The sequence below is a fragment of the Rutilus rutilus genome (assembly GCF_951802725.1).
Source record: "Rutilus rutilus genome assembly, chromosome: 11".
NCBI classification, from domain to species: Eukaryota; Metazoa; Chordata; class Actinopteri; order Cypriniformes; family Leuciscidae; genus Rutilus; species Rutilus rutilus.
In genome coordinates, this window is record NC_140216.1 from 41,064,639 (window position 1) to 41,090,232 (window position 25,594).

Sequence of the window (25,594 nt, forward strand, 5' to 3'; positions counted from 1 at the left end):
TAGATTTGATCATCTTTGACTGACACTTGGAATGCAGAAAAAGCAAGCACATTCACTGCTCGAAAACAATAATAAACAAGTCTGATTTTATAAAGCACATAAATATGTGCAAAGTAGTAAAACAGATAATAATGTAATAATGTAATGTTCGGCCTTCTGTTATTCAAGAAGTCACGCATGAACATTTGTGTGTGAACATGTAGCATCACACAGAAGGAAAGGCTATACTGCCACCTTGTGGTTACTCAATAGAATGCCTATCATTACAGATGGTGCAGCTCCTCAGTGTGGTGACACTGATGAAACCTCTGCTTGAAATATGTTCGTAGAAAGCAGGGGCAAAGATTATGTTGTCCCCACTGCAATCTGTGCGTAAAAAAAAAACGCAAGAAACCAATACAAAGGGCACACTTGAATATTGAACCTGATATCACTGCACAGTCTCACCTTTAAAGTCAGTGTATTGACCCAAAAAAATCAGTTTTTGCTGTTGCAAAATCGTCTAAAGACCTTGTATACCCATTTATGTTATCAAAAAACATGGGGAATTTCACACAAGGTGACTTGTGGACTTGATGTCGGCAATTCTGTAATGGATTTTAAAAGAAGAAGTGGCATGTGATCTTGTCAGAGTGTACACACTTAAAATCAGTGGATTACTGCAGATCTGATGCTGGAAATGTTGTCCTGCATGAAGAGGCTTTAAGAGAAATGGTACAGCACAAATGGTTTTCAGAGGAACGCAAAAGACAGTGCTTAAATGCTCAGAAAAAAAGCTCAAGAACAAAATGTGTGTTTTGCATCCTATGCGACTCTTGGAGGTCCATCCTATATGCACTATGTGTCAGTTTTTGAGCCAAAAGTTTCATTCTATAACCGATTGGGAAGAATCATGGTTGTTTATAATGCAAAAAACAACACATGGCAGAGCCCTTGTACTCGGCCAAGACGCTCCTGTATACACAAGGCTGTGTGCAAATGGTACCTTTTCCAAACCAACACAAAAATGTTCCAAAGAGTGAAGAGCAGAGGTGGAATTGACCTGCAAGACTCCATTGACAGTGGACACTGGGCTTTCTGATTATACTGAGAACAATGTGTACCCTCCAAAAAATGAGGACCTCAAGAAAATGGTGCAGTATATCTTTACAAAGAAAACAATACCTTCTTCCCTAGATGACTTTTAGATTTAGATGAAAAGATGAAATGCACTGTTCATCGTGTTCGGAACCCCTTAGTGATCCTTTGCTCATCTCTAATAAAGCTACAATTGTCACAACAGTTGGAATAATTGAAGGTTTATTTGTTAGTAGTAAATTCTTACTTCAATAATGTGTGTTAAGATTAGCTGCTTATTTTGTTTGTTTTTGTTTTTAGGTGTTGAAACCTATTGCAAGGCATGCCCAGCGTGTGGACTTGCATATCGCTATCAAGAATGGAGCACTGGTGTGCATAACTATGATGAACATAATCATACTCAGATTGAAATTGTGTCTTCTGCTTCAAAGTTTTTTGCAGGCATTGTGGATTGCTTTATTTATTGCAGGTTGTCCAAACTCTGTCCTGAAGGGTCGTCCTGCAGTTTAGCTCCGGCTTGGCTACACCTGCCAGGAAGTGTTTTGTATTCCTAGTAAGAACATGATCAGCTCGACCAGACTTGATTAATTAGGTTTGGAGCTAAACTCTGCAGGACAGTGGCCGTTCAGGAGCAGGATTGGACACCCCTGCTTTACAGTGTTTAATGTTATTGTCACAACAATGTCTAATACCTCATTTTGCCTCTTTAGTCTCACACCGCTGTTGAAAGAGTCTGTAAAGCTCTTTCAATATCCAATGGAGTGGTTTACCCAAGCAGTAAAACCGTGCTTTGTGCTTATTTGCACTTTGAAGCATTAACTGATCACGAATACCAGTTTTCCTGCTTAAAGTGTGGAGTCCATCCCTCTGTTGTTATCATGGATGCTCATCGAAAAGCAGCTTTCAGCATGCCAGGTATGAGACAGATCTAATTAGAATTTGAAATATCCTGACTTGCATGAAACTTATTAGAATCAATATCATCAATTGAAGTTTTGAGTTGAGCTGTCTTTATTCATCAAATAATCCTGAAAAAGTATCACAGGTTATAAAAAATATTTCCACATTGATAAGTCACATTATAAATTACATTTAGATCATGTGACACTGATGACTGACACTGAAAATTGTTTTGCACCACAGAAATAAATTATATTTGAAAGTATATTAAAGGTGCATTGCGCAACATTTCATGTTAAAAATACCCGTTTTTCTAACCCATACATGCTTAAACAATTGCCTGATGGGCTGAATGAGCCCTTCTCTGATCACTGCGATTGCCTCTATAATCCTGTACAGTAAAATAAATAAGAGGGATTCGGGACGGAATCGACTGGGCGTGACGTCATGCGCGTTCACGCTCACCTGGCTATGTCTGGCAGGTTTGTGTATTCGCCGCCATTATCCGCATCAGCGAAGACAACTCAAGCGACTTTTGCAAAAGTAGAAGATGGATTCAAAGAGACCGGCTTCTAGTTCATCCCAAACCCCAACGCAAACTCCACGTAACCGCGTGCACAACTCTGGTTGCAGTTTCGCGTGTCGCCAGAAGGGGGCATAGTTCTGCAAAAACTCAGAGACTTGCGCAATGCACCTTTAAAATAGAATGCCATCATTTTTTTAAATTGCAATTTCTGCTCCAATAAATGCAGACTTGATGATCATAAGAGACTTCCTTCAAAGCATTAAAAATAGTGATGTTTCATAAGTTTTGACTTGGCACTGTATTTGTAATTTTATTTTGTTAGTCAGTGAAATAGAAGAACACCAGCAAACTTTGATGGACAGGTGGATGTGGAGGCCTTTGGAATTCACTGCGATTGGAGATTATTGCAAGAGGTCTTGTGGAGAGTAAGTTATTTTATTCATTTATTAAGTACTACACAGACACGGGTATTTGTTTTATCTGGTATTATGCCTGAACTTTTACATTGGGAGACATTACACATGGATGCACACACACAAATTGGAGAAAAACATCCCAGAAACACCTGCTATGAGTGTATCCCATGACATGATCTGTTATTACATATTAATTTATTTATATTTATGTATAACTTTATTTTGTTGTTAAACTTTAGAAATAAAAGTTGAGTTATCACTGGCAACAACATTATGACTTGTTTTTTTGTTTTGTTTTATTTTTGCAGCTGGAAATCCTTTTGCAGTCAAACCAAGTTATCACCTTTGGGCTCTCTGGATTGGACCGAATACTAGGAAGTCTGGCTCTGTCTTAAATACAGAATGGGAGAAAGTACATTCATCAAATCCTGATCCTGCATCTGAAGTTCCAGTAACTGAGGAAAGGCTTATTGTTGAGCTGATGTCACTGAAGGTGTAGTGTTGTTATATTTATCTTTTTGTAACCGTATTCTATTGTCAATGTTTATTTCTAATAAATTCAGATTTTTTGATGTTGTTGTTTTTAGTTCATAGGTGGCTGCTGTCCGACAGTTATGTGCATCATGTGGGTTAGATAACAAGGGATAAAAGATGGACCTCATAATGAGACTGAGAAGTGAAATGCAAAACAGATCAAAATTCAAAAGGTTTGGGGTGCATCAGGTTTGTATGCACTGATATATCTTAATTTATAATAGAAAACACACATTTCTTTATTTTTTTACTTTAAGTGCTGCAATCATTAATTTGAAACAATCTATCACTTAGGTGGCTGGGCAGCTGTTCTGTGCCCCTGCGGTGTCGTTAACAGCATTAAAGTCCTGGTGAGAGCTGAAAGTCCAAGGGACTTCACTGACATTTTGCTGTCCTGGAAACACCTTCCCAACATAACCATTTATGACTTTCCAAGAGGACTTTCCTCTCATGCAAATCTCCGTAATCCAAACACGATTCCCTTCATGAGGGTCAGCTTTTGGAGCCAAATGATGCCAGTATTGCAGCAGAAGAAGAGGGAAGACTTCACATTTCATTGGAATGGCTCAAAGAGAAGAAAATGCCTGCTGATGTGAACGGGCATCCATTAACTGGCTCATCTGATCACTGCGTACTTTCTGACAGATTCCATGAAAACAACACTAAGGATCCCCGTGATAAACTTCGTGAAATACAGCTTGTGCCTGAGTTGGCTGGAAGAGTTTATTCTCAGTGTGCGGAGCAGTTGTTTTCTCAAATGTTGTTTTCTTCCTAAATGTTATGAAACCATCTGAACAAACCACGTGTTCCTCCTGTAGCACCTCTACAATGTTGCGATTAACACTAGGTTTACAGAACAGCTCACCAAGGCTGTTGGATGCACTCAGGTTGTCCTGGATGAGCATGGCCAAGCAGTTGCAGGTAAACTTAATTTTTCATAATGCAATATAATGTCATTATTTGGCTTCTCCAGAAATGTTATTTGGCACTGGGGTTAGATGACTCTCACATGCTTTATTGCTAGGGACTAAGTAAAAGCACAGTTGAAATGGATGATGAGCCAAGTACAGACAAGGCGTCTGTGACAGGGCTGAAGGATGTAATGCCCAACAGCACCGGCTGGGAGCAACCATTCAGCGAAGACAAGGTGATTGCTCTATGAAAGTTGAAATCTTATATGCTGAGGAATGAGTAGCCTCAAACATTTTGTAATGAATGTTGATCTTTTTTTTTTTTAATAGCTCACACGTGTTTTAGACCCAGAGCAAAATGGGAGTGAACATGTGGCACCCACTTTGTGCAGATCCCACGTTACATATCCCTGTAAGCAATCATACTTTGTTTCAACAGTGTAATATTTTATTTGTGATTTGTTGATGTTTATCATACATACTTTGGATTTCATTGACTGTTTCGATGTTTTATTGCTATTGACATTTTATATGTTGCATATAAGATGTTGTAAGCATTCTTTCAAAGAAGCCAAAAAGATTTCACAGAGCAAAATAAACATTATGCACCATTTTGTATTATATTTACTTGTGATAGGTTGATGCTTCTAGACTGCATTCTTATTTCCATCGCGGAGCAAGTCACACTGGATGCTTTGTGCAAGTCATCAAGACATTTTGATGCATGTCAAATTGATTTCTGTATTTTGTGTTTTTAACAACCATTTTCAGAAACAGGTGTTTTTTCTTGATTCACTGCACGAGTGGTCTGAGTGATGGAAGATACAGTCAGGTGTACAGGTAAGTAAGTACAGGGTACCCGCGGGGTGATAATCTCAAATTAAGGCCTTAAAAGCCTTGAATTTGGTATACAAAGTCTTGGATTTCGTTACAAAGGTCTTAATTTTTTTTTTTTTTTTTTTGCCTTTCTATGATTAAGTTCATACCGTAACAAAATTAACTGTTACTAATGTAGACTAATAAAAAATTAGCTGCGTAACGTTGAGTGCACCTCGCGCTCCACGTCATAGAAGAACGCGCGAAAGCGCGCGCACCCGTTACGATGGTTACTAATCAGAGCTTTTCTGTTAAAAGAGCATGTTTTCTACCCGGTCTTTTCAGTAGTATCTGGCCACAACCATCCACGCGCGCTCTCTCTACATTGTTGAAGAAGCGCGGATGATCTGAAAACACAGACAAGCTGGAGTTCAGCGATCTTCATTTGAGAATATCTGTCACGAGCCGCTTGCGCTGTTTGTGCGACTAAATCTGCGATCAAAATGCAGGCTGATATACAGCAGTGTTTTTAATGTTGATCATTATGCGAGCAAGAATCCAATGTTTCCCAACTATCCACACGATTTCAAATGTGACATTGATTTTATACAACAGTAAAAAAAAAAAAAAAAAAAAAAAAAAAAGTAACATTAAGTGATGTACTACATTTTAAATGGTTTTGTCAGGCTTATTGCTCTATTTTGCAAGGAAATCTGTGGCTTTGACAAAGACAATGAGTTACCGCCACCTACTGGCGATTTTAATATCGTTTTTTAACATTGAATATTTATTGAACATTGTTTTATTTAAAGCATTATTTATTTTTTAAAGGTATTATAAATGTGATTAAATGATTAAATGGGGCAAATATTGTCCCTTAATGGAAAGATGTGACTGCAGTCGTGGAAGAGAGGGGGTACGGCACTCTAAAAAATTGGAGAACTAAGGAAAAGGGATATGTAGAATTGCACAAGTGCTACTGCTAAAGAGTGCAATGTCAATACAGCTTGTTAGCTTAATTTTAATTTCTCATAAGCTTAATCGAATTGGCCTAGAGAGAATAATTATGACATTTTCTGTCTAAAGACTACATATAAAATAGTTACCAAAATTAAAGTAACTGCAGTTTGACTAAAAGTAATGACTAAAAGTTGACAAAAAATGCAAACACATTTCGTCAACTAAAACTATGAAAGGCAGAATGACTCAAATGTGACTAAGACCAATAAGCATTTTCGTCTGAAGATGAAGAGTAAGACTAAATCAAAAATGGCTGCCAAAATTAACATTGGCCTACACACGTGCACGCTACAACGCTGATGCGTATGTATTAAATATGACTGATAATTTAAATAAAATGTTTTATTTAATTCAAGTAGTCTACTTGTACATAATTATTTTTTAGGGTTAAAAATGTATACAGATTTGACATTTTCCCCTCATACTTCTGTCGGAATTGGTACGAAGTTGGCATTGAATTTCGTTTGAAATGGTATTAAAAAGGTCTTAAAAAGCCTTGAATTTAAGTTGGAGGATCCTGGGGGTACCCTGAAGTAAGTATGCTTTGTTTCTATAGCACTTTTCACAGGTCGTTTACATAGCTCAGTAGTTCATGTTCAGAAGTTCCAGTTGAACAGTTCGTGTTCAGATGTTCTCAGCTGCTGTATGGTGGTTCAGGTCTAAACCATTCAGCATTTTCCTTTTTTTTTTCTTTCTTTTTTCTTTTCTTGTGGGAATGATGTCTGATGTGTATTCAAATATATGAGGTCATTTGAGTTTATTAAAGTTGAAAGCACCCAAACACTTATAGCCAATCAACAGTAAGGGGCGTACACAATCAGAATGTGGGACTGAGTTGTATAGTGTGTTCATGAGTTTGACAGAAGAGCTATAATAATATAAAGATAGGGGTGAGATACCTTTTAAGTAGGGGTGTGTTTTGTTGATTTAGAATTTCAACATAATTTCTCGAAATCACTGCATCTTTAAATGTGAATTTAAACAATGTGAATTATAAGCATCATTTTATAGTCGCTATTTGTGTATATTCTAATAGGAGGGTTGCTCAGACTGTCATTCCTGGCCATTGGACTGAGATCTCCTGTAAGGATCTTCCAGTAAGTTTATGAATCATCACTTATTCTTCTAGCACACAGTTCAATTAATTACTGTCTTGCTTATTTGCTTTTTTCCTTACTCCGTTTCTTTCTTTGCTTGCAAACCTTACCCAGGAGATTCCAATGCAGCGTTCCTCCAATAATTGTGGAGTCTTTGTGCTCATGGTGAGTTTTTATATGACAGTAACAGCAGTTTCATTTAGAAACCAAATTAAAAAAGGTCTAAACAAGTAGCCTTTGAATTTCAGCATGGCCTGTACATTGCTCTGGATGTGGCTTTTGACTTTTCAGAGGTGAGTCTTCAGATCTTTGTTCCACACATTTGTTTTGCAAGCCAGTATAAAAACAGAATTTTTAACTTTGTAGTAATGGCTGCTTTCTTCAAAGGCTAATATGTCAAGAATAAGGAAGTGGTGGTGTGTACTGCTGCTTAAAGTCTCTCTCTCTGTCTCTCTCTCTCTCACACACACACTCTCTCTAGAGCCGCTTTTCCACCGAAATTACCCGGAACAATTTGTCCCAGGAACTTTTTTCCCAGGAACCTTTTTTGCCCCAGACCGGTTGCTTTCTGCGTTTACACCGCGGTCTAAAGTACCGGGAAGGTAAACTGCGCGCAACTGCTCCTCCCAGTCTGCGACGGACAGTAATCAGTTTTGAGCGCCACATTTATAAGTTTGGAGGAGATTCAAACTGTGTTGCAGTTATTGGTTTACTAACGAGGTAATTAACATAACAAAATAGACGAGCACTGATACTAAAGCGTGTTCAGAAAGCTTGTATGCGTATAAAATTAAGACAAGGTACGTTGTGAGATGACTGGGAATAACGCGCAAAAATTTCCTTTTGCGTAAATACTCTTTAAAAAAAGCCTGAACCCCGTCTATCAATCATAAATAGTGACAGTCTTGTAAATAGTTGTTTGTTACACCTCAATGCGCTATTTCAAGTAAATTTGTAACATGGTTTGCCTTGCAATAGATGACAATGTGTAAACATAATGACTTAATATTAAAAGCTGTGGCAGAAAAGAGACGAGCACTGATAAAGCGTGTTCAGAGCTCGTAATGCTAACGTTAGATATAAAATTGTATGTTATCAGCTATTGCGGACATTGGCCGTGAGATGGCTGTGACGAACGCGCAGAAAGTTTCCTCTTCCACAAATACCCAAATAATAAAGCCTGAAACTCGTCGCCAGTCCCCCAGTTTTTTTTTTATTAAATTCCATATTTGCAGACAGACAACTTTACTGCATGAAGCCACTTTTTAAAAGGGAGGTTAAAAATAAAGAAAATGCTGCGTGGAGTCATCCAACCAAAATGCGGCGTGAACACAACCAATCAGCTTGTGCAGCGCACAAGTCCCACCCCTGAAAGTTCCTGAACTTTGAAAAAGTACTACCTCGTGAGCAGGGACTATCGGATGGGGAAATATTTACCCGGAACTTCATTTAGACCCTGGTTCCTGCGGTGTAAACACATCGAGTACCAGCCCAAAGTTCCTAGTTCCTGGGGAAAGTTCCTGCGGTGGAAACGCGGCTTAGGTCTCCTACAGATCAGAAAAGGCACAGAAAAGATGCTCAGGTTGAAGGCCTGTGTGGTCAAATCTGGTATGTTAAACAGTTTAAAATATAAAACATGTAATAAATATATTAAAAACATGGCCAGTGAGAATGAAAAAACATTAGGGCTTAAATGACTAACCCAAAATGATTGAAAAAGAAATCAAATCAGCAGTTTCTTGGAAAATGATTTCTCCAGTGCCTTTAACACCATCCAGCCTGCACTGCTGAGAGACAAGCTGGGGGACGCTGGAGTAGACCTTCACCTCTCAGCCTGGATCCTGGACTACCTCACCAGCAGACCACAGTTCGTGAGGATTAAGGACTGTCAGTCTGACACAGTGGTCTGCAGTACAGGGGGTACCACAAGGAACAGTATTGGCACCATTCCTCTTCACCCTCTACACTGCAGACTTCACCTTCAACACCTCAGACTGCTTCCTCCAGAAGCTCTCTGATGACTCTGCTGTCGTTGGTCTCATCTCTGATGGGGATGACAGAGTGTACAGAGAACTGAATCAGGACTTTGTGGTCTGGTGCAATCTAAACCACCTCCTTATCAATGCAGCAAAGACTAAGGAGCTGGAGGTGGACTTCCGCAGGAGTAAGCGTGCTTCTACGGCACCTGTGAATATTCAGGGGGTGGACATTGAGATTGTGGACTCCAACAGGTATCTTGGCTTCCAGGTTAACAATAAATTGGACTGTACAGACACTGTTAAGGACCTTTATAAGAAGGGCCAGAAGAGACTGTTCCTGCTCAAGAGACTAAGGTCTTTTGGAGTACAGGGTCCACTCCTGAGGACTTCTTATGACTCTGTGATGGCGTCAGCTATCTTCTCTGGTGTGGTATGCTGGAGTAGCAGCATTACAATGGCAGACAGGAAGAGGATAAACAGACTGATTAAAAAGGCCGGTTCTGTCCCGGGTTGCTCACTTGAGCCAGTTGAGGTGGTGGGAGAGAAGAGGGGGAGAGCTCAGCTCTCATCCATGTTGGAGACCTCGTCCCACACCTTTCATGGGACACTAACATCACTGAGCAGCTCCTTTAGTGGCAGACTGATACACCCACGCTGTGTGAAGGAGAGATTCAGAAGATCTTTCCTTCCTGCGGCCGTGAGACTTTATAATCAGCACTGTTAAGCATTAAACAGAAACCTCAACTCAGAGACTGAGTGGAAATCAATGCACAATGTCACTTTGCATGTTTTTATATTTGGTAATTTGTTTTATAGGTGTAAAAATATATTCTTTTTTATTTTAGTATTGCATAATTTATTTTGAATTTTGATATTGTTAGTATTATGTTAATGTCACTTATTATTTTACTTTATGCTATCTACTTTCTGCTGTAAATGCTGAAATTTCTCACTTGTGAGACAAATAAAGGTTGATCTAATCTAATTTAAAAAACATTATTTTCTGAATATAGTCAAAAATAGCCAAAATATTTAATACAAAAATACATACCAAAAAAAAAAAAAAAACACAAAAATGCTTCTTACAAAGGTGGTTTAATTTATTGAGTTTTTCACAATACTACTCAGATTTACAAAAAATAATGCAGATCCCCTATTATGCAGACACAAACAACAGTGGAAAGGAAAAAGTCTATAGATGATGATGATGATGATGAAGACACTTAAGGAGAAGCTAAGGCTCCTTCAAAGCCCAAATTAAACACACATATTTAAAAACAATATTTTACAATACATGCATATGTGCATACACACTGTCTTTCACTATATCAGTTCGTTCCCACTAAGATGCATTGTATCAAACTACTAAGTGCAGAGATGTATTAAAATCCTCCTGATTTCCCAGCGTTGTTTTCAATATCATGCACATCATGATACATTTATTTATTCAGTTATAAATCATGTTTCTTCCTGGTTTACATGTCCCAACCTGAGTTAAAGAGTGAATATAACTTTACACAGATCTCAGTAACTCATGTAATGTTTAAGTGTTCTGGCTAAACTTTGAGACCAGTCCGCATGTGTTTTCTGTTGTCTTTAAAAACTAAAGGAGGAAGTCCATCACTAATGTAACGTCAGACATGAAGCTTACACTGACATTTTGAAGAAGTGAACATCAGTGATAAAGGAGAGAAGTTTATCTTGATGCCGGATCATTTCAGACCAAGAGAGGATTCAGTTCAGTTTACAAAGAGAAGCCCCTTATAATCTCCTGTAGAGATCAGTTAAAGGCAACAGCGGCGAGGAGAAATCTCTCTAAAGATGATTAATATGGGAAAAACACCTCGGCATGAACACAGACTCAACTTTTCCTTCTGTACAGAGAGTCAGACAGCAGGAAAACAAATTACAGGAAAATCGAACAATTTGCAATATGAGTGGCTTAATAATGTGAGATTCCACATCAATAAAACAACAATTCTGATATTATTGTAGATGATAAATAATAATTTGATGCATTAATACAGAGCTTTTCTCGGCACTCACATTGCTTTACACAGAAGGGGGGAATCTCCTCAAACACCACCAACACTAAAACTACACTCCTCTAGCTGCAGACGTTCAGTACTGACAGAATCCTCTGTAGATCTGTTGATCTGAAGGTGAATTACATTAATCAGTGTCGTCACTAGATGTTCTGGGCCACGTTTACAGTTTAATCGCGGCCCTCAGGAGAGATTATTATAGGCCTGGTTCCTTCTGATCTGGCGGCTGCTTGTAAACTCCATTCAGACACTGGGATTTCCTGATGACAAAGACAGTCACACCCAGCAGAACCAGAGCCAGCAGAGCTCCACACACAGGCACAATAATCAAAGACTCTACAGCAGAAAGGAGGAAGGAGGGAAGAGAACACAAGTTTTAAAAATGTTTTTTTCTTTTTTTAAACTCACAGCTTAAAGATTTTTTAGCTTAAATAGTTTAAAGTTCTCAAAGTCTCCTGTTTTACTTACTATGTTGTTCATTATCCAGAATTCCCTTTGATCCTGTGCTAGATTCTGTAGAGGAGATTGAGAGGTTACTCACACACAGTTTAGCATCAATTTTCTGTTCAAATCCTGATTAAAAATCAGCTCAAATATCTCTCCTCATCCACTGATCTTCTCTCACCTGTGACTGAGACTGTGATCCAGGTTTCTCCTTCATAATCCAGAACTCTGTATGTTCCAGTGTCAGTGACTGTAAACTCATTAATGGTCAGAGTCTCGTCACTGACGGTCAGTCGATCACTGTTGACCCCGTGACCTCTCGTCCACACCTCTGTCCAGCCTTCACTAGAGTTTCTCTCCACTTTATCAGCACTGTCTAACAGAACATCCAACTTCAGATCCTCTCCTTTCTGCACAGAGATCTCATCTGAGGAGGAACACACACATTCATCATTATTATAATGGTGTCAATCAGTCAAGACATTAAAAACATATTTAGGATTAATATGGAATAAAGGAACTGAATGTAATAATTTAAAACCAGCCACTGAAAAGCCTATCATGAAATCATCTAATCTGAATATTGGATAATTGTTACATTTAATGTGTTTGCTGATCGCAGGCCCTGCACACAATAGTTTTAGATATTAAACTGTTAACATTATTAGGAAATCATGAAAGCACATGATGATGGTTTGATCAGTTTGAGTTTACCATGAATATGAAGATGATACTCCAGGGTTTGTCGCTCCAGCTCTGTCTGATCATTAGTGTAATAAACTCTCAGAATGTATTTCCCAGCGTCACTGTAGATCAGATTCTTGATGATGATGTCACATGGTCCTTTTTTAAACACTCGGTCATTTTCACTCTTACATTCTTCACTCTCACAAACAAGGATGTTTTTTGACTGTCTGCTTAAAACAATATGAGTAATCTCTCCGGCCTCAGATCCACATGTCAGGGTGACGTTTCCTCCTGTTTTCCCCGTCACAGATCGAGGAGTGTTTCCTACAGCTGGGGATTCTGCACACAGACAGAATAAAATTAACTCAATACAAAGAATCAATACTGAAAAATACATGTATTGTTTCTCTCTATTCTCCGTAATCAATGTCATCATGAAATATTATTTCAGTGAATATATATATATATATATATATAATTGTAGGTAATATGGAGCCAACAATATTAGCTGTGCCACATTTTAACATATCAAATGTTGATGACAATGGCATAAAGCAGTATCAGATGTGTATTCCTGAATAATGTTTATTAATAGATGAACTGCATAGAGAAGTAGTCATGGTGTGTGTGATGATGTATAATATACTGAGAAATGTCCATCATTAATCCACAAATGTCAAGCAAAGTCACTTGGTGCAAACAGAAACAATTGACTAGATCAACCTGGACCTGAAAATCAAACATTGTTACAATGTATAAACAGATATGATACTGACCGCTATATATGATAAAGCTAAACAGCAGCAGCAGATTCAACCTGAAGAGAAAACAGAAGAGCTGGTTTATGTCACAGATACAGGCTAATAATCATAACCACAAACACATTCATATAGGGATAAACCCAGAGATGGATGGGTATGGGAAACCCTTATATTATGGAGATGAGAGGGTCTGACTCTGTGTCTCTAACCGTTGGGGAAAGCGTAACGGCTAACTTGGATCATGTGACACACCTCAGCCTATCATGTGACGGCAGTGCCCGCAAAGTTTAATGGCAGTCAGCTACAGTTTACATTAATCAGTTTCTTGTGGATTATTAACGTGTTGTGACTTGTGAATAAATGTATATTTGGTGATATATCGCTAGTAAAAGTACAGTAGGACTGCATTGTTTGTGGACTGAGCTTTACTGTGGGGAAAAGCACAAATATCTCTATTAGCTGCAAAGTACTAGTCTCTGCAGGGTGCAAAAAACTACATTTAAGATTACACTAAAAATGTAATTGTAATTTAACACATATTTAATTCATTAAAATGATATGTATTTTTTACTGTAAATTTTCACCATTAGGCACACAGCAGTTGACACAACACTTGTTTGATTTTAATTAAACAACATACAATATAACACAATATTTATAATTAAATTATTTAAAATGCATAATATCAGCGTTATATCATATGCATACATGCAGTTAATAGTCAATACAATTCAAGTCTTATATAACTGGTAAAACCTGAAAGCCAAAGAAAGAAAACATCTTTATGTTTTACGTTATGTTCAACGCCGATGTATGAGTTTTATGGGCCGTTAAGACAAAGACAAAAAAAAAGATAGCCTATTAGATGTGTCGGCCCACCGGGAAACTCCTAGCCTACATGCGTGGACATCACACTTTAAATCCTACCTGTTGCCTTTGACCATCCACTTATTTAGCTGCTGGCACATCAGGTGACATGCCATCTCCTTTTCCCTCTTTCTTTTTCTATTTTTAGTCCCGACAGCTTTTTTGCTTTATCCATCTTTTTCGACTAGTACCTGCTCGCTCAGCGCTCACGGCGCCCCCGCCTGCTCGCGATATTATTTAGAAATATGTTAGAAATATGTTTGATAACATCTTATTCCCCATAGCATCCTACAGAAACTTGATTTCACAGTTCTTCTCAAAAAAAAAAAAAAAAAAATTCACAGGTTACGAACAAATTACTTAAAATTTCCTTTAACTCCCAAAGCTAAGGAAATCCATTTTAAAATTATAAATGGTGTATATCCATCCAGTGAATTTGTCAGTGAATTTGTACAGCGAAGATTTGGATTTGAAACTAGTAATTGTGTTTTTTGTGATAATATTGAAACTACTGATCATCTATTTTTTCAGTGTATGTATGTAGAGGCTTTATGGCTTGATATTCATGACTGGCTATATCCAAAGGTTCCTCATCTCGAAGTCTTCTCTCACAAGGACATTATTTATGTGTCCTCTCATGGGACAGTTATTATTCGATTATTTGGTTAACAGCATCCTTATTCTAGTTAAATTCTATATACACAAATCTAAATACCTGAAAGTGTATCCTAAATTCTGTGTATTTCACAATGAGTTTCTTTCTTATACAAATTCCCTTAAAATGATGAAAAGTAAAAATGCTAAAAAACTTTTTGCTATAATAGAAGAATATGACTTGAAAAGTAAACCCTAGCCCTTCTTCTTTCTCTTTTTATTTTATTTATTTTCCTTTTTTTTTTTTTATTATTATTATTATTATTATTATTTATTTATTTTTTGGTAATGCAATTTTGCACCTGATTCTACTGTCATTATGTTATTATATATTTTTGTTGCCATGTTGTTTGTACATGACATTGTTCAAAAAAAACAAAAAAAAAACAGTCGGCATCTATTCATAGTTGAGGGTGGAGTCGGCGTGGGGGAAAACACTGCGAACATCGTGTGTATTTGAATGACAAAAATGTCGTATTGCGAGTCATTGACGCCTGCCGACCGGCAACAGTACATTGCAAAATTAACTGCAATAGTTTATGATTGCCCTTATTTAATTAAAAAACTGGGTCAATGACCCAAACAAATGGCTAGAGGTGTATACGTTTCCAGACATATTTTGTTATCTGGTTGAATCTCCAGGTAAGACATCGCGGTAGCAGTAACCTATAACTCAATCAACTTTCGTATATGTTGCATACTATAACTCCATAAAACCTTGTCACTTACCAATTGTACGCATGCTTCACTCCAAACTATTAATCCTTCTGTAAAACAGTGATCAGTAGTACGAAGTTGCCGAGGGACTGTGCTGACAGTTATCCCTAACTCACAGACTGCAGTCTGAGTCGAACTACTCCATAGGTTCGCGATTGGCCTATCAAGCGAGCCTTCGGCTGATAAAGCTAATGTGAATGAGACATCCCTTATGAAAAAGGTGATCAGTGTTGCCAGATTAGAAATATCAAAGTATCGTACCAAAACCTCAAAATTATCATTTTTTTGAGAAAAAGTATCGTACACGAACCAAACGCATAAAATATAGCTATTTTCCAACAATTTTTTTTTCCAAATAATTTTACAGCCAATTTAAACAAGCTGTGTAATACGCTCACACTAACTGGAGGAAGTCTGGCTACTTAACTTTTTTTTTTTTGCCAAAGTGCAAAAGATATGCTGACAGTCCACATTTTGAACTAGACCATAATTAATCTATGATAAAGAGAGAAAAAAGTGCACAATTAACACTAGAAAGATTCAAATTCGATCTCTTAAGTCGCTGTCATCATCGACCACATCCACTTGTGTTGTGTTGGCAGATTATGTTGGTTGGGGAAGATTGGATGCCGAACTGAACTGTCTTCTTCGGCAAAACTGTAGTGTAGTGTTGACGTGCTGTCGACACCGTGTGGTGCCTGTGTGTGTGTGTGTGTGTGTGTGTGTGTGTGTGTGTGTGTGTGTGTGTGTGTGTGTGTGTGTATACATGCTTGCTTGTACGCAGGCGAGCCTGCGAAATGATTCGGGGTCAGAGAGTGAAGCGGTAGGATGTGTGTTTTGGACAAACGACTGAAAACTCTGAAATTATCGTACATTATGGGATTTTTTTCATTATTGATCGTACATTGTACAGAGGTCAAAATTATCCTACAAATACGATAATTATCGTACATCTGGCAACACTGCCGGTGATCCCTTGGATCTCACAACTCCGCAAACGTCAGATCAAAATTTTAATTAGGCGCTATCTGTATAAACAAACAACATATTTGAGATTAAAACAACTACATTCTCGACTGAAAAACTCTTAAAACTACATTTCGTGACACAATAACAGTAGTATTTTTAAATGTCGTGGTCTTCCTCCTCTGCTGACGCAACTTGAGATTATAGCAGCGGGATTTAGCATTCTACATAAAGCTACCACATAATAACACAAAAACAGCTCACGTTAGCCCGGACCAGAGCCATAGAGAGAAATTCTCTCTATGGCTCTATGGCTCGGACTCATCACACCGGTGTTGTGCCGAATTTCTACCCCCTGCCAAATTATTACCCCCCTCGTTCTAGTCAGTACCTGATTGCCTAATCCTAACCCCACCCCTAATCCTAACCCCTCCCTCACAACTAATCCTAAACCTACCAATACTAGGGGGGTAATAATTTGGCCGGGGTCGAAATTCGGCACGACACCGGCTCAGTCTCACACAAGGTGGGCGGGGTTAGGATTAGGGATGGGCATTTTTCAAAAATATTGCATTCGAATATTCGGGCACATACAATTCGAATATTCGAATATTCGTTTATTTAAATGACGTTTAACGAAAAAAAAAAGTATTTTTTTTTTTTTAAGTTTTTGTCACCATTTCTGAAGAACCTTACGATTAGGCAATATACACAACAAGCTTACAATATATGTTAAAGTTTTCTTTTAATTGAAAACATTAAACAGTAGGCCTGTGTGTAAACAAAAAAATATAAAGAACAAAAGGGTATAAGCTCAAGCAGCGCGAACGGAAAAAAACGCCTAATAAAGCCAGTTATTGTACAGAACGTACACATACACTCGAGTCAGCATATGATTATCGTGTTTATATTGTTTCACGTTTATGTTGAGAAAAACAATAATATCCACATGGAGGGACGCCGCCAGCAATTTATGCTCGAGTGAGAAAACGCGCTGCGCTGACAGACGTTTCAGAGAAACAAAGATAACGGTGTTCTAGTTCTAAGTTTCTAACGGCACTTTGCGTTTTCTGTTCTTAAACCTCTCTCTCAACGAAACTTAAAGGAAGAATATGTCTCAAAATAATTTTGCTATTAGATAAGTTATCATCTCGGATCACTCGCACAGTCGCACTACAGCTGCGCTTACAGTCGTGATGCAGTGATAGACAGCTGTCTTTCCTCAGTCGACTGCTGCTGTTTGGATTTCATGTGATTTCTCATTGTGGTGATGATATTATAACTCCAGATTAATTAATTAATTTGATCAAAAGTAATTCCATTTTGTAAGATCATTTAGTAACCTAATTTTCGACTAGTAATTACAAACTTCGCGAGGCAGACAACGACATTATGATAAAATACAAACAACTTGTTGAACACGCGCCACAGTGCCACCCAGTGCATTTAATTATAACTGCAAGTTAGTGCTTGGGATTTATCAGGGATTCACTGCATTTACGACCCGCAAAGTATTTACGGCTTCATAAATTCGATAAAATTCGAATAGTATTTTATTTTTCGAATAATAATTACAGATCGAATATTCGAATATTCGTGCACATCCCTAGTTAGGATTTCCCAAGATTTTCCAAGATGGCGCCGCCCATCCGGATGCGCGCGCATCCAGGAGGCAGAAAACCGCTATCTGTTATGCCGAGTTCTGTAAAAGAACATTGTAATTAACGTAGATTTCACATTGTTTGTAATTTCTTGTTGACTCAATAATAAACTGCAATTTCAGAGTTGGATCTGTTTGTTTGTGTTTCATATTAATATAACATTATGTAAAACGTCCAACTGTTTACGAATCAAAATCCGGACATACTGTGATGTATGTATGAATTATCATGTTAGACTAAGTTAGTAATGTAATTAGGGTGACCACCATCAAACAAACCAAATGTGGGACGATTATAAGTTTGTGTGGGACATGTTACCAACACCAAAACATAAGCTGAAACTGTTATATAATGTTTATCTAATTTAATAAAAACAGTTGTATTCTGCCTTTCAGCTGATAAAAATTATTTGTTCTTTAGTCCCTTCCAGAAAACACCATTACATCACTATGTAACATAACATGTCTTTATTTTACATGTCATTTAAATTCAACATCACTGAGGCCAAAGGCAGCAGGCATCATGCGCATATATATATATAATTTATTATTATATTTTTTAAAACAGTTCTGACCAACTCCAACTAAAACCCAACAAAATAAACAATGAACAAATAAAATATAAAACATGAAATTTGATAATTGACAGTCTTATATATTAAGAATATTTGGGAAAATATTCCCCTCCTTGAACTGCCACCTTACCGTGGTGGAGGGGTTTGAGTACCCGAATGAACCTAGGAGCTATGTTGTCTGGGGCTATATGCCCCTGGTAGGGTCTCCCAAGGCAAACAGGTCCTAGGCGACGGGTCAGACTAAGAGCGGTTCAAAACCCCTTATGATGCCCAAAAAAAGGAGGACCGTGACGTCGCCCGGTATGGCGCAGCCGGGGCCCCACCCTGGAGCCAGGCCCGGGGTTGGGGCTCGTATGCGAGCGCCTGGTGGTCGGGCCTCCCCCCATGGGGTCCGGCCGGGCTCAGCCCGAAGGAGTGACGTGGGGCCACCCTCCCGTGGACCCACCACCTGCAGGAGGGACCGTAAGGGGCCGGTGCTAAGTGGATCGGGCGGCAGTCGAAGGCGGGGGCCTAGACGACCCGATCCCTGGACGCGGAATCTAGCTCTAGGGACATGGAATGTCACCTCTCTGGCGGGGAAGGAGCCTGAGGTTGTGCGTGAGGTTCAGAGATTCCGACTAGAGATAGTTGGGATCACCTCTACGCACGGCTTGGGCTCTGGAACCACACTCCTCGAGAGAGGATGGACTCTTCACCACTCTGGAGTTGCCCATGGTGAGAGGCGGCGGGCTGGTGTGGGTTTGCTTATAGCCCCCCAGCTCAGCCGCCATGTGTTGGAGTTCACCCCGGTGAACGAGAGGGTCGCTTCCCTACGCCTTCGGGTCGGGGATAGGTCTCTCACTGTCGTTTGTGCTTACGGGCCGAACGGCAGTGCAGAGTACCCGGCCTTCTTGGAGTCTCTGGGAGGGGTGCTGGAAAGTGCTCCGACTGGGGACTCCATCGTTTTACTGGGGGACTTCAACGCCCACGTGGGCAGCGACAGTGACACCTGGAGGGGCGTGATTGGGAGGAACGGCCCCCCTGATCTGAACCCGAGTGGTGTTCTGTTATTGGACTTCTGTGCTAGTTACAGCTTGTCCATAACGAACACCATGTTCAAGCATAAGGGTGTCCATCAGTGCACATGGCACCAGGACACCCTAGGCCGGAGGTCGATGATCGACTTTGTGGTCGTTTCATCCGACCTCCGGCCGTATGTCTTGGACACTCGGGCGAAGAGAGGGGCGGAGCTGTCAACTGATCACCACCTGGTGGTGAGTTGGATCCGATGGCGGGGGAGGAAGCTGGACAGACTCGGCAGACCCAAACGTACTGTGAGGGTCTGTTGGGAACGTTTGGCCGAATCTCCTGTCAGAGAGATCTTCAACTCCCACCTCCGGCAGAGCTTCGACCAGATCCCGAGGGAGTCTGGAGATATTGAGTCCGAGTGGACCATGTTCTCCACCTCCATTGTCAACGCGGCCACTCGGAGCTGTGGCCGTAAGGTCTCCGGTGCCTGTCGAGGCGGCAATCCCCGAACCCGGTGGTGGACACCGGAAGTAAGGGATGCCGTCAAGCTGAAGAAGGAGTCCTATCGGGCCTGGCTGGCTTGTGGGACTCCTGAGGCAGCTGATGGGTACCGACGGGCCAAGCGGACTGCAGCCCGGGTGGTTGTGGAGGCAAAAACTCGGGCCTGGGAGGAGTTCGGTGAGGCCATGGAGAAGGACTATCGGTCGGCCTCGAAGAGATTCTGGCAAACCGTCCGGCGCCTCAGGAGGGGGAAGCAGTGCCCTACCAACGCTGTTTACAGTGGAGGTGGGCAACTGTTGACCTCGACTGGGGATATCACCGGACGGTGGAAGGAATACTTCGAGGATCTCCTCAATCCCGCCGTCACGTCTTCCATTGAGGAAGCAGAGGCTGAGGGCTCGGAGGCGGACTCGTCCATCACCCAAGCTGAAGTCACCGAGGTAGTCAAGAAACTCCTCGGTGGCAAGGCACCGGGGGTGGATGAGATCCGCCCTGAGTACCTCAAGTCTCTGGATGTTGTGGGGCTGTCTTGGCTGACACGCCTCTGCAACATCGCGTGGCGGTTGGGGACAGTACCTTTGGACTGGCAGACCGGGGTGGTGGTCCCTCTTTTCAAGAAGGGGGATCGGAGGGTGTGCTCCAACTATAGGGGGATCACACTTCTCAGCCTCCCTGGGAAAGTCTATGCCAGGGTACTGGAGAGGAGAATCCGGCCGATGGTAGAACCTCGGATTCAGGAGGAACAGTGTGGTTTTCGTCCCGGTCGTGGAACACTGGACCAGCTCTATACCCTCTACAGGGTGCTGGAGGGCTCATGGGAGTTTGCCCAACCAATCTACATGTGCTTTGTGGATTTGGAGAAGGCATTCGACTGTGTCCCTCGCGGCGGCCTGTGGAGGGTGCTCCGGGAGTATGGGGTCCGGGGCCCTTTGCTAAGGGCTATCCGGTCCCTGTACGACCGGAGCAGGAGCTTGGTTCGTATTGCCAGCAGTAAGTCAGACTTGTTCCCGGTGCGTGTTGGACTCCGGCAGGGCTGCCCTTTGTCGCCGGTTCTGTTCATAATTTTTATGGACAGAATTTCTAGGCGCAGCCAGGGGCCGGAGGGGGTCGGGTTTGGGGACCACACGATTTCATCTCTGCTTTTTGCGGATGATGTTGTCGTGTTGGCCTCATCAGACCAGGACCTCCAGCATGCACTGGGACGGTTTGCAGCCGAGTGTGAAGCGGCTGGGATGAAAATCAGCACCTCCAAGTCCGAGGCCATGGTTCTCAGTCGGAAAAGGGTGGTTTGCCCGCTTCAGGTTGGTGGAGAGCTCCTGCCTCAAGTGGAGGAGTTCAAGTATCTTGGGGTCTTGTTCACGAGTGAGGGAAGGATGGAACGGGAGATTGACAGGCGGATCGGTGCAGCTTCTGCAGTAATGCGGTCCCTGTACCGGTCTGTCGTGGTGAAGAAGGAGCTGAGCCGCAAGGCGAAGCTCTCGATTTACCAGTCAATCTACGTTCCTACTCTCACCTATGGTCATGAGCTGTGGGTCATGACCGAAAGGACAAGATCCCGGATACAAGCGGCCGAAATGAGCTTTCTCCGCAGGGTGGCTGGGCGATCCCTTAGAGATAGGGTGAGAAGCTCGGTCACTCGGGAGGAGCTCAGAGTAGAGCCGCTGCTCCTCCACATCGAGAGGGGTCAGTTGAGGTGGCTCGGGCATCTTTTCCGGATGCCTCCTGGACGCCTTCCCGGGAAGGTGTTCCGGGCATGTCCCACCGGGAGGAGACCCCGGGGAAGACCTAGGACACGCTGGAGAGACTATGTCTCCCGGCTGGCCTGGGAACGCCTCGGTGTCCCCCCGGAAGAGCTGGAGGAAGTGTCTAGGGAGAGGGACGTCTGGGCATCCCTGCTTAGACTGCTGCCCCCGCGACCCGGCCCCGGATAAGCGGTAGAAGATGGATGGATGGATGGATGGGAAAATATTTTTTTAAATTGTATATACAATTGTAAATGTATAATTTTTATGATTTTTATGAAACATATTCAATAACTTTACTGTAATTCACTGTATTGTTGCTAAATTCAGTTCACACATCACTGATGTCCTGATGGTTATACAACAACACTTATTTATTTATTTTTTTAAGTTGTATATACAATTGTAAATTTTTGATTTTTTTATGATTTTTATGAAAATATTCAATAACTTCACTGTAATTCACTGTATTGTTGCATAATTTAGTTCACACATCACTGCTGTCCTGAAGGTTATACTACAACACTTATTTTGGGAAAATATATATTTTAAATTTTATACAATTGTAAATGTATAAATTTGATGATTTCTATGACAAATATTCAATAACTTTACTGTAATTCACTATATTGTTGCCAAATTTAGTTCACACATCACTGCTGTCCTGAAGGTTATACTACAACACTTATTTTGGGAAAATATATATTTTAAATTGTATATACAATTGTAAATGTATAATTTTTATGATTTTTATGAAACATATTCAATAACTTTGCTGTAATTCACTGTATTGTTGCTAAATTCAGTTCACACATCACTGCTGTCCTGATGGTTACAACAACACTTATTTTGGGGAAAATATATTTTAAGTTGTATATACAATTGTACATTTGTGATTTTTTTTTAATGATTTTTATGAAAAAATTTAATAACTTCACTGTAATTCACTGTATTGTTGCCAAATTTTGTTCACCCATCACTGCTGTCCTGATAGTTATACAACAATCGAATCTGTGAATTTACTGCCAACTTTATTCAACTGCACTAGTTCTCTTCCGCAGTCGGTGATGCAGGGAGTCTTGTGATTGGTTTTCAAGCCAGCCAATCAGAATTTAGCAGTCTCATCTCTGATTGGCTGGAATTATGGCATATTGTAACGCTGGGTTGTGTTGAGCAAGCGAGCCGTCTGCGCTTAGAGAGCGCTCACGGCTGGTATGAAAGGAGCAAGAAAGTGAAACTTGCACACGCGAAAGAGAACGTCCGCGTACATCCAAATACTTATTTTAAATGCAAAATTGATTTTCGTTCGCTCGCAATATTTTCTTATCTGCGAGACGAACATTTATCCGCAAAACTCAGTTCACGCGCGTGCGAAATGCCCTTTGCACGCTCAAAATGTGATCTTGCGCGCGCAGAATTGTGACCGAAATCTCACCCCATACTTTTCGCCAGTTCCTTATTCAGAAAATCTTCGTCCTTAGATATTATCTGTCTCGACACTGCCTTCTATGAAATTCATATGAACTGCTACGGTAATGTCGTAAACGAGTAGGCTACATCTGTCGCGATATTCCCTGTATAACCACTTTTGTGAGGAAACACTTTCTCTTTACAAACAAGTAATCGACAGCCTGTTGGCGAAACATGTTTTACGCTACACAATACTTTTGTTGGGAACGATATGTAGATTTTCCTATGATAAAGGTTATTTTATAAGAGAAGACAGAGACGGGAATGTGATTTAGTGATAATCTCAGTACGTTCATCATAAACATGTCGACTTATTTCCTTAGCATCATTAGCAGGATTAGTTTTCCACAAACAGAAACACAACTATTGGTTTAATAACACAAAAACACACAGTCTGGATATATATTTAAAAAACATGAACACTTACATGGTGAAACTTCGGCATGAGTCTTTTGATCAGGCGTTAAAACTTCATAAATTACTGCATTTAGCGAGCGGTGAGACCGACTGAATCATAACAAAACTGAACGTATCTTTCCTGTAAGTCATGTGACTTCCTGAAACCTGAATCTGGGGATTGTCTCCACTAGGGGGCGGAGATGAAACCAGTTCCTTTTCGTCATCTATGAGGAATGCAGAAACAGTGAAAATCTAAATTCTGCACCTTATATCAAAATTCAGTCATACTTCTAAAACATCAAGTACCCTTGTCAACAGCCCCTATAGACCAGAAACAGCAGTTTCAAGTTTTATTTTAATGACACATTTGTACAATAAAAACGAAGCTTTTGAGTTAATAATATATTATTGGTCCAGTTAAACAAGCTCTTTATTAAACAAGCCGTACAATTTAATAAAAGTTTATATAAAACACATATTATATAGAAACGTGATATTTAATGGTATTAGATGATTTGTTAAATGTATTTAATAGATTTTACTTTCAATAAAACATGTGTAATTGGCTGGTAAAGGTGTTTTCTGCATGTTTTGACTGAGTTTCGCTGCATTAACACAGTTTGTGGAGGAGTTTCGTTCACAGTTTCTCTCGTCTCTAACCAAAAGTATCCCACAAAGATGAGCGATTCAAGGAAAAATTAAATAATATTTGGCCATTATTTATAGTATGATTGCTCAATATTTTCTTCTACTGGTTATGTTTTCGAAGCAGATTGAGCTGTCGAAAAAACATACAGCATGATGTTCAGTGACTGACATGATTTAGTAAATTATTTATTAAAAGAATTGCATATGAATTCATAAATTAACTTTAATATATGACTTTTATTTTGACACCTTAAAATAAAGTGTGACCCATTTTTCAGTGTTGTGAGTCTGAGCTTCACAGAGACGCGGTCGAGTTGTAAATGCAGCAAACGTAAACCATTTAAACATCCTCTTCATATTTCATCATAATATTACAAATAATTTTATGGCATGCTTGCTCACTGTTAATACTGTGAATACATTAAGATTTATTTTTTTCAAACAATAATTGATCGATTCAATTCGAAGCAATAAAAGCATGCATTCTTCATGCATACTTCATGCATTAGACATGCATCTTTCAGTTTCCAGCTGATCTTTATAGCTCACTTTATCCAGTGAACACAGAAGAGTGCAGTCCAGATCCAGTCCAGATGTTGTAAACTAAATTCATATTGCAGAAATGTTGGCAGAGTCCTGTGCAGATCTGTTGGTTCTGAAGGCAGTGACATTACTAGATGTTCTGGAGAATCTGGACTACTGTACAATATTTCCCACTGGGATCCTTTGGTCATGATCCGCTTGAGAGGAATTATGTTCAGTTTTCCTGATCAAACATTTGTGTTTCTTGATGACAGCAAATATAATCAGAGCCAGCAGAACACCAGAAACACCGGCAGTCCAACACACACAGTCCAAAACCTCATATCTGGAAAGTGGGAAGAGAAAACAGTGTTTAAAATGTTTTTTTTTTCTTTTTTAATCTCACTGTTTAAAGATTGTGCAAATCTCTCACTGTCTCCTGTTTTACTATGTCCAGTGTTCTCAGCTGTTCTCGGTGAGCGTGTACCAGATTTTGTAGAGAATATCAAAGGTTACTCACACAGTTTCACATTTACTGCTCAGATCATGATGAATAAACCTCAGCTGTAAAATCAGCTCAAATATTTCTCCTCATCCACTGATCTTCTCTCACCTGTGACTGAGACTGTGATCAAGGTTTCTCCTTCATAAT

At 40.1% G+C, this 25,594-nt stretch overlaps 2 protein-coding genes and 1 long non-coding RNA gene across 3 annotated transcripts; 2 read left to right on the plus strand and 1 right to left on the minus strand.

Annotated features, from left to right (window-relative positions):
• The first annotated feature begins 386 nt into the window (after positions 1-386).
• On the plus strand, positions 387-1,676 carry LOC311300376. The gene is made up of 3 exons (XR_014629279.1): positions 387-1,133; positions 1,378-1,446; positions 1,547-1,676. It is a non-coding gene; the product is annotated as an uncharacterized lncRNA (long non-coding RNA).
• A 142-nt stretch (positions 1,677-1,818) lies between these two features.
• LOC311300353 (uncharacterized protein) lies at positions 1,819-10,259 on the plus strand. Its single transcript, XM_084424608.1, has 13 exons — positions 1,819-1,992; positions 2,826-2,928; positions 3,228-3,412; positions 3,507-3,642; positions 3,748-4,374; positions 4,486-4,600; positions 4,695-4,776; positions 5,136-5,204; positions 7,237-7,297; positions 7,412-7,462; positions 7,546-7,590; positions 8,840-8,905; positions 9,057-10,259. The coding sequence occupies exons 8-13, from the start codon at positions 5,180-5,182 to the stop codon at positions 9,313-9,315; spliced, it is 507 nt and encodes a 168-aa protein (XP_084280734.1). The 5' UTR covers positions 1,819-1,992; positions 2,826-2,928; positions 3,228-3,412; positions 3,507-3,642; positions 3,748-4,374; positions 4,486-4,600; positions 4,695-4,776; positions 5,136-5,179; the 3' UTR covers positions 9,316-10,259.
• A 93-nt stretch (positions 10,260-10,352) lies between these two features.
• Positions 10,353-23,925, minus strand: LOC311300327 (uncharacterized protein). Its single transcript, XM_084424567.1, has 6 exons — positions 23,801-23,925; positions 13,229-13,269; positions 12,480-12,791; positions 11,947-12,192; positions 11,790-11,834; positions 10,353-11,657 (listed from the first exon to the last, which is right to left on the minus strand). Coding segments are annotated over exons 1-6 (786 nt in total). The 5' UTR covers positions 23,803-23,925; the 3' UTR covers positions 10,353-11,517.
• Positions 23,926-25,594: the final 1,669 nt, after the last annotated feature.

Excerpts from the sequence above, each read along its gene's own strand:
- LOC311300353 (XM_084424608.1), top strand. The coding sequence starts at position 5,180 with ATGGAAGATACAGTCAGGTGTACAG. Across the intron at positions 7,463-7,545 it reads GTGGAGTCTTTGTGCTCATG|CATGGCCTGTACATTGCTCT; the intron begins GTGAGTTTTTAT and ends TTTGAATTTCAG. Across the intron at positions 7,591-8,839 it reads TGGCTTTTGACTTTTCAGAG|GTCTCCTACAGATCAGAAAA; the intron begins GTGAGTCTTCAG and ends AACGCGGCTTAG.
- LOC311300327 (XM_084424567.1), bottom strand. Across the intron at positions 12,792-13,228 it reads TAGCTTTATCATATATAGCG|AATCCCCAGCTGTAGGAAAC; the intron begins GTCAGTATCATA and ends GTCTGTGTGCAG. Across the intron at positions 11,835-11,946 it reads GATCACAGTCTCAGTCACAG|AATCTAGCACAGGATCAAAG; the intron begins GTGAGAGAAGAT and ends TCTCCTCTACAG.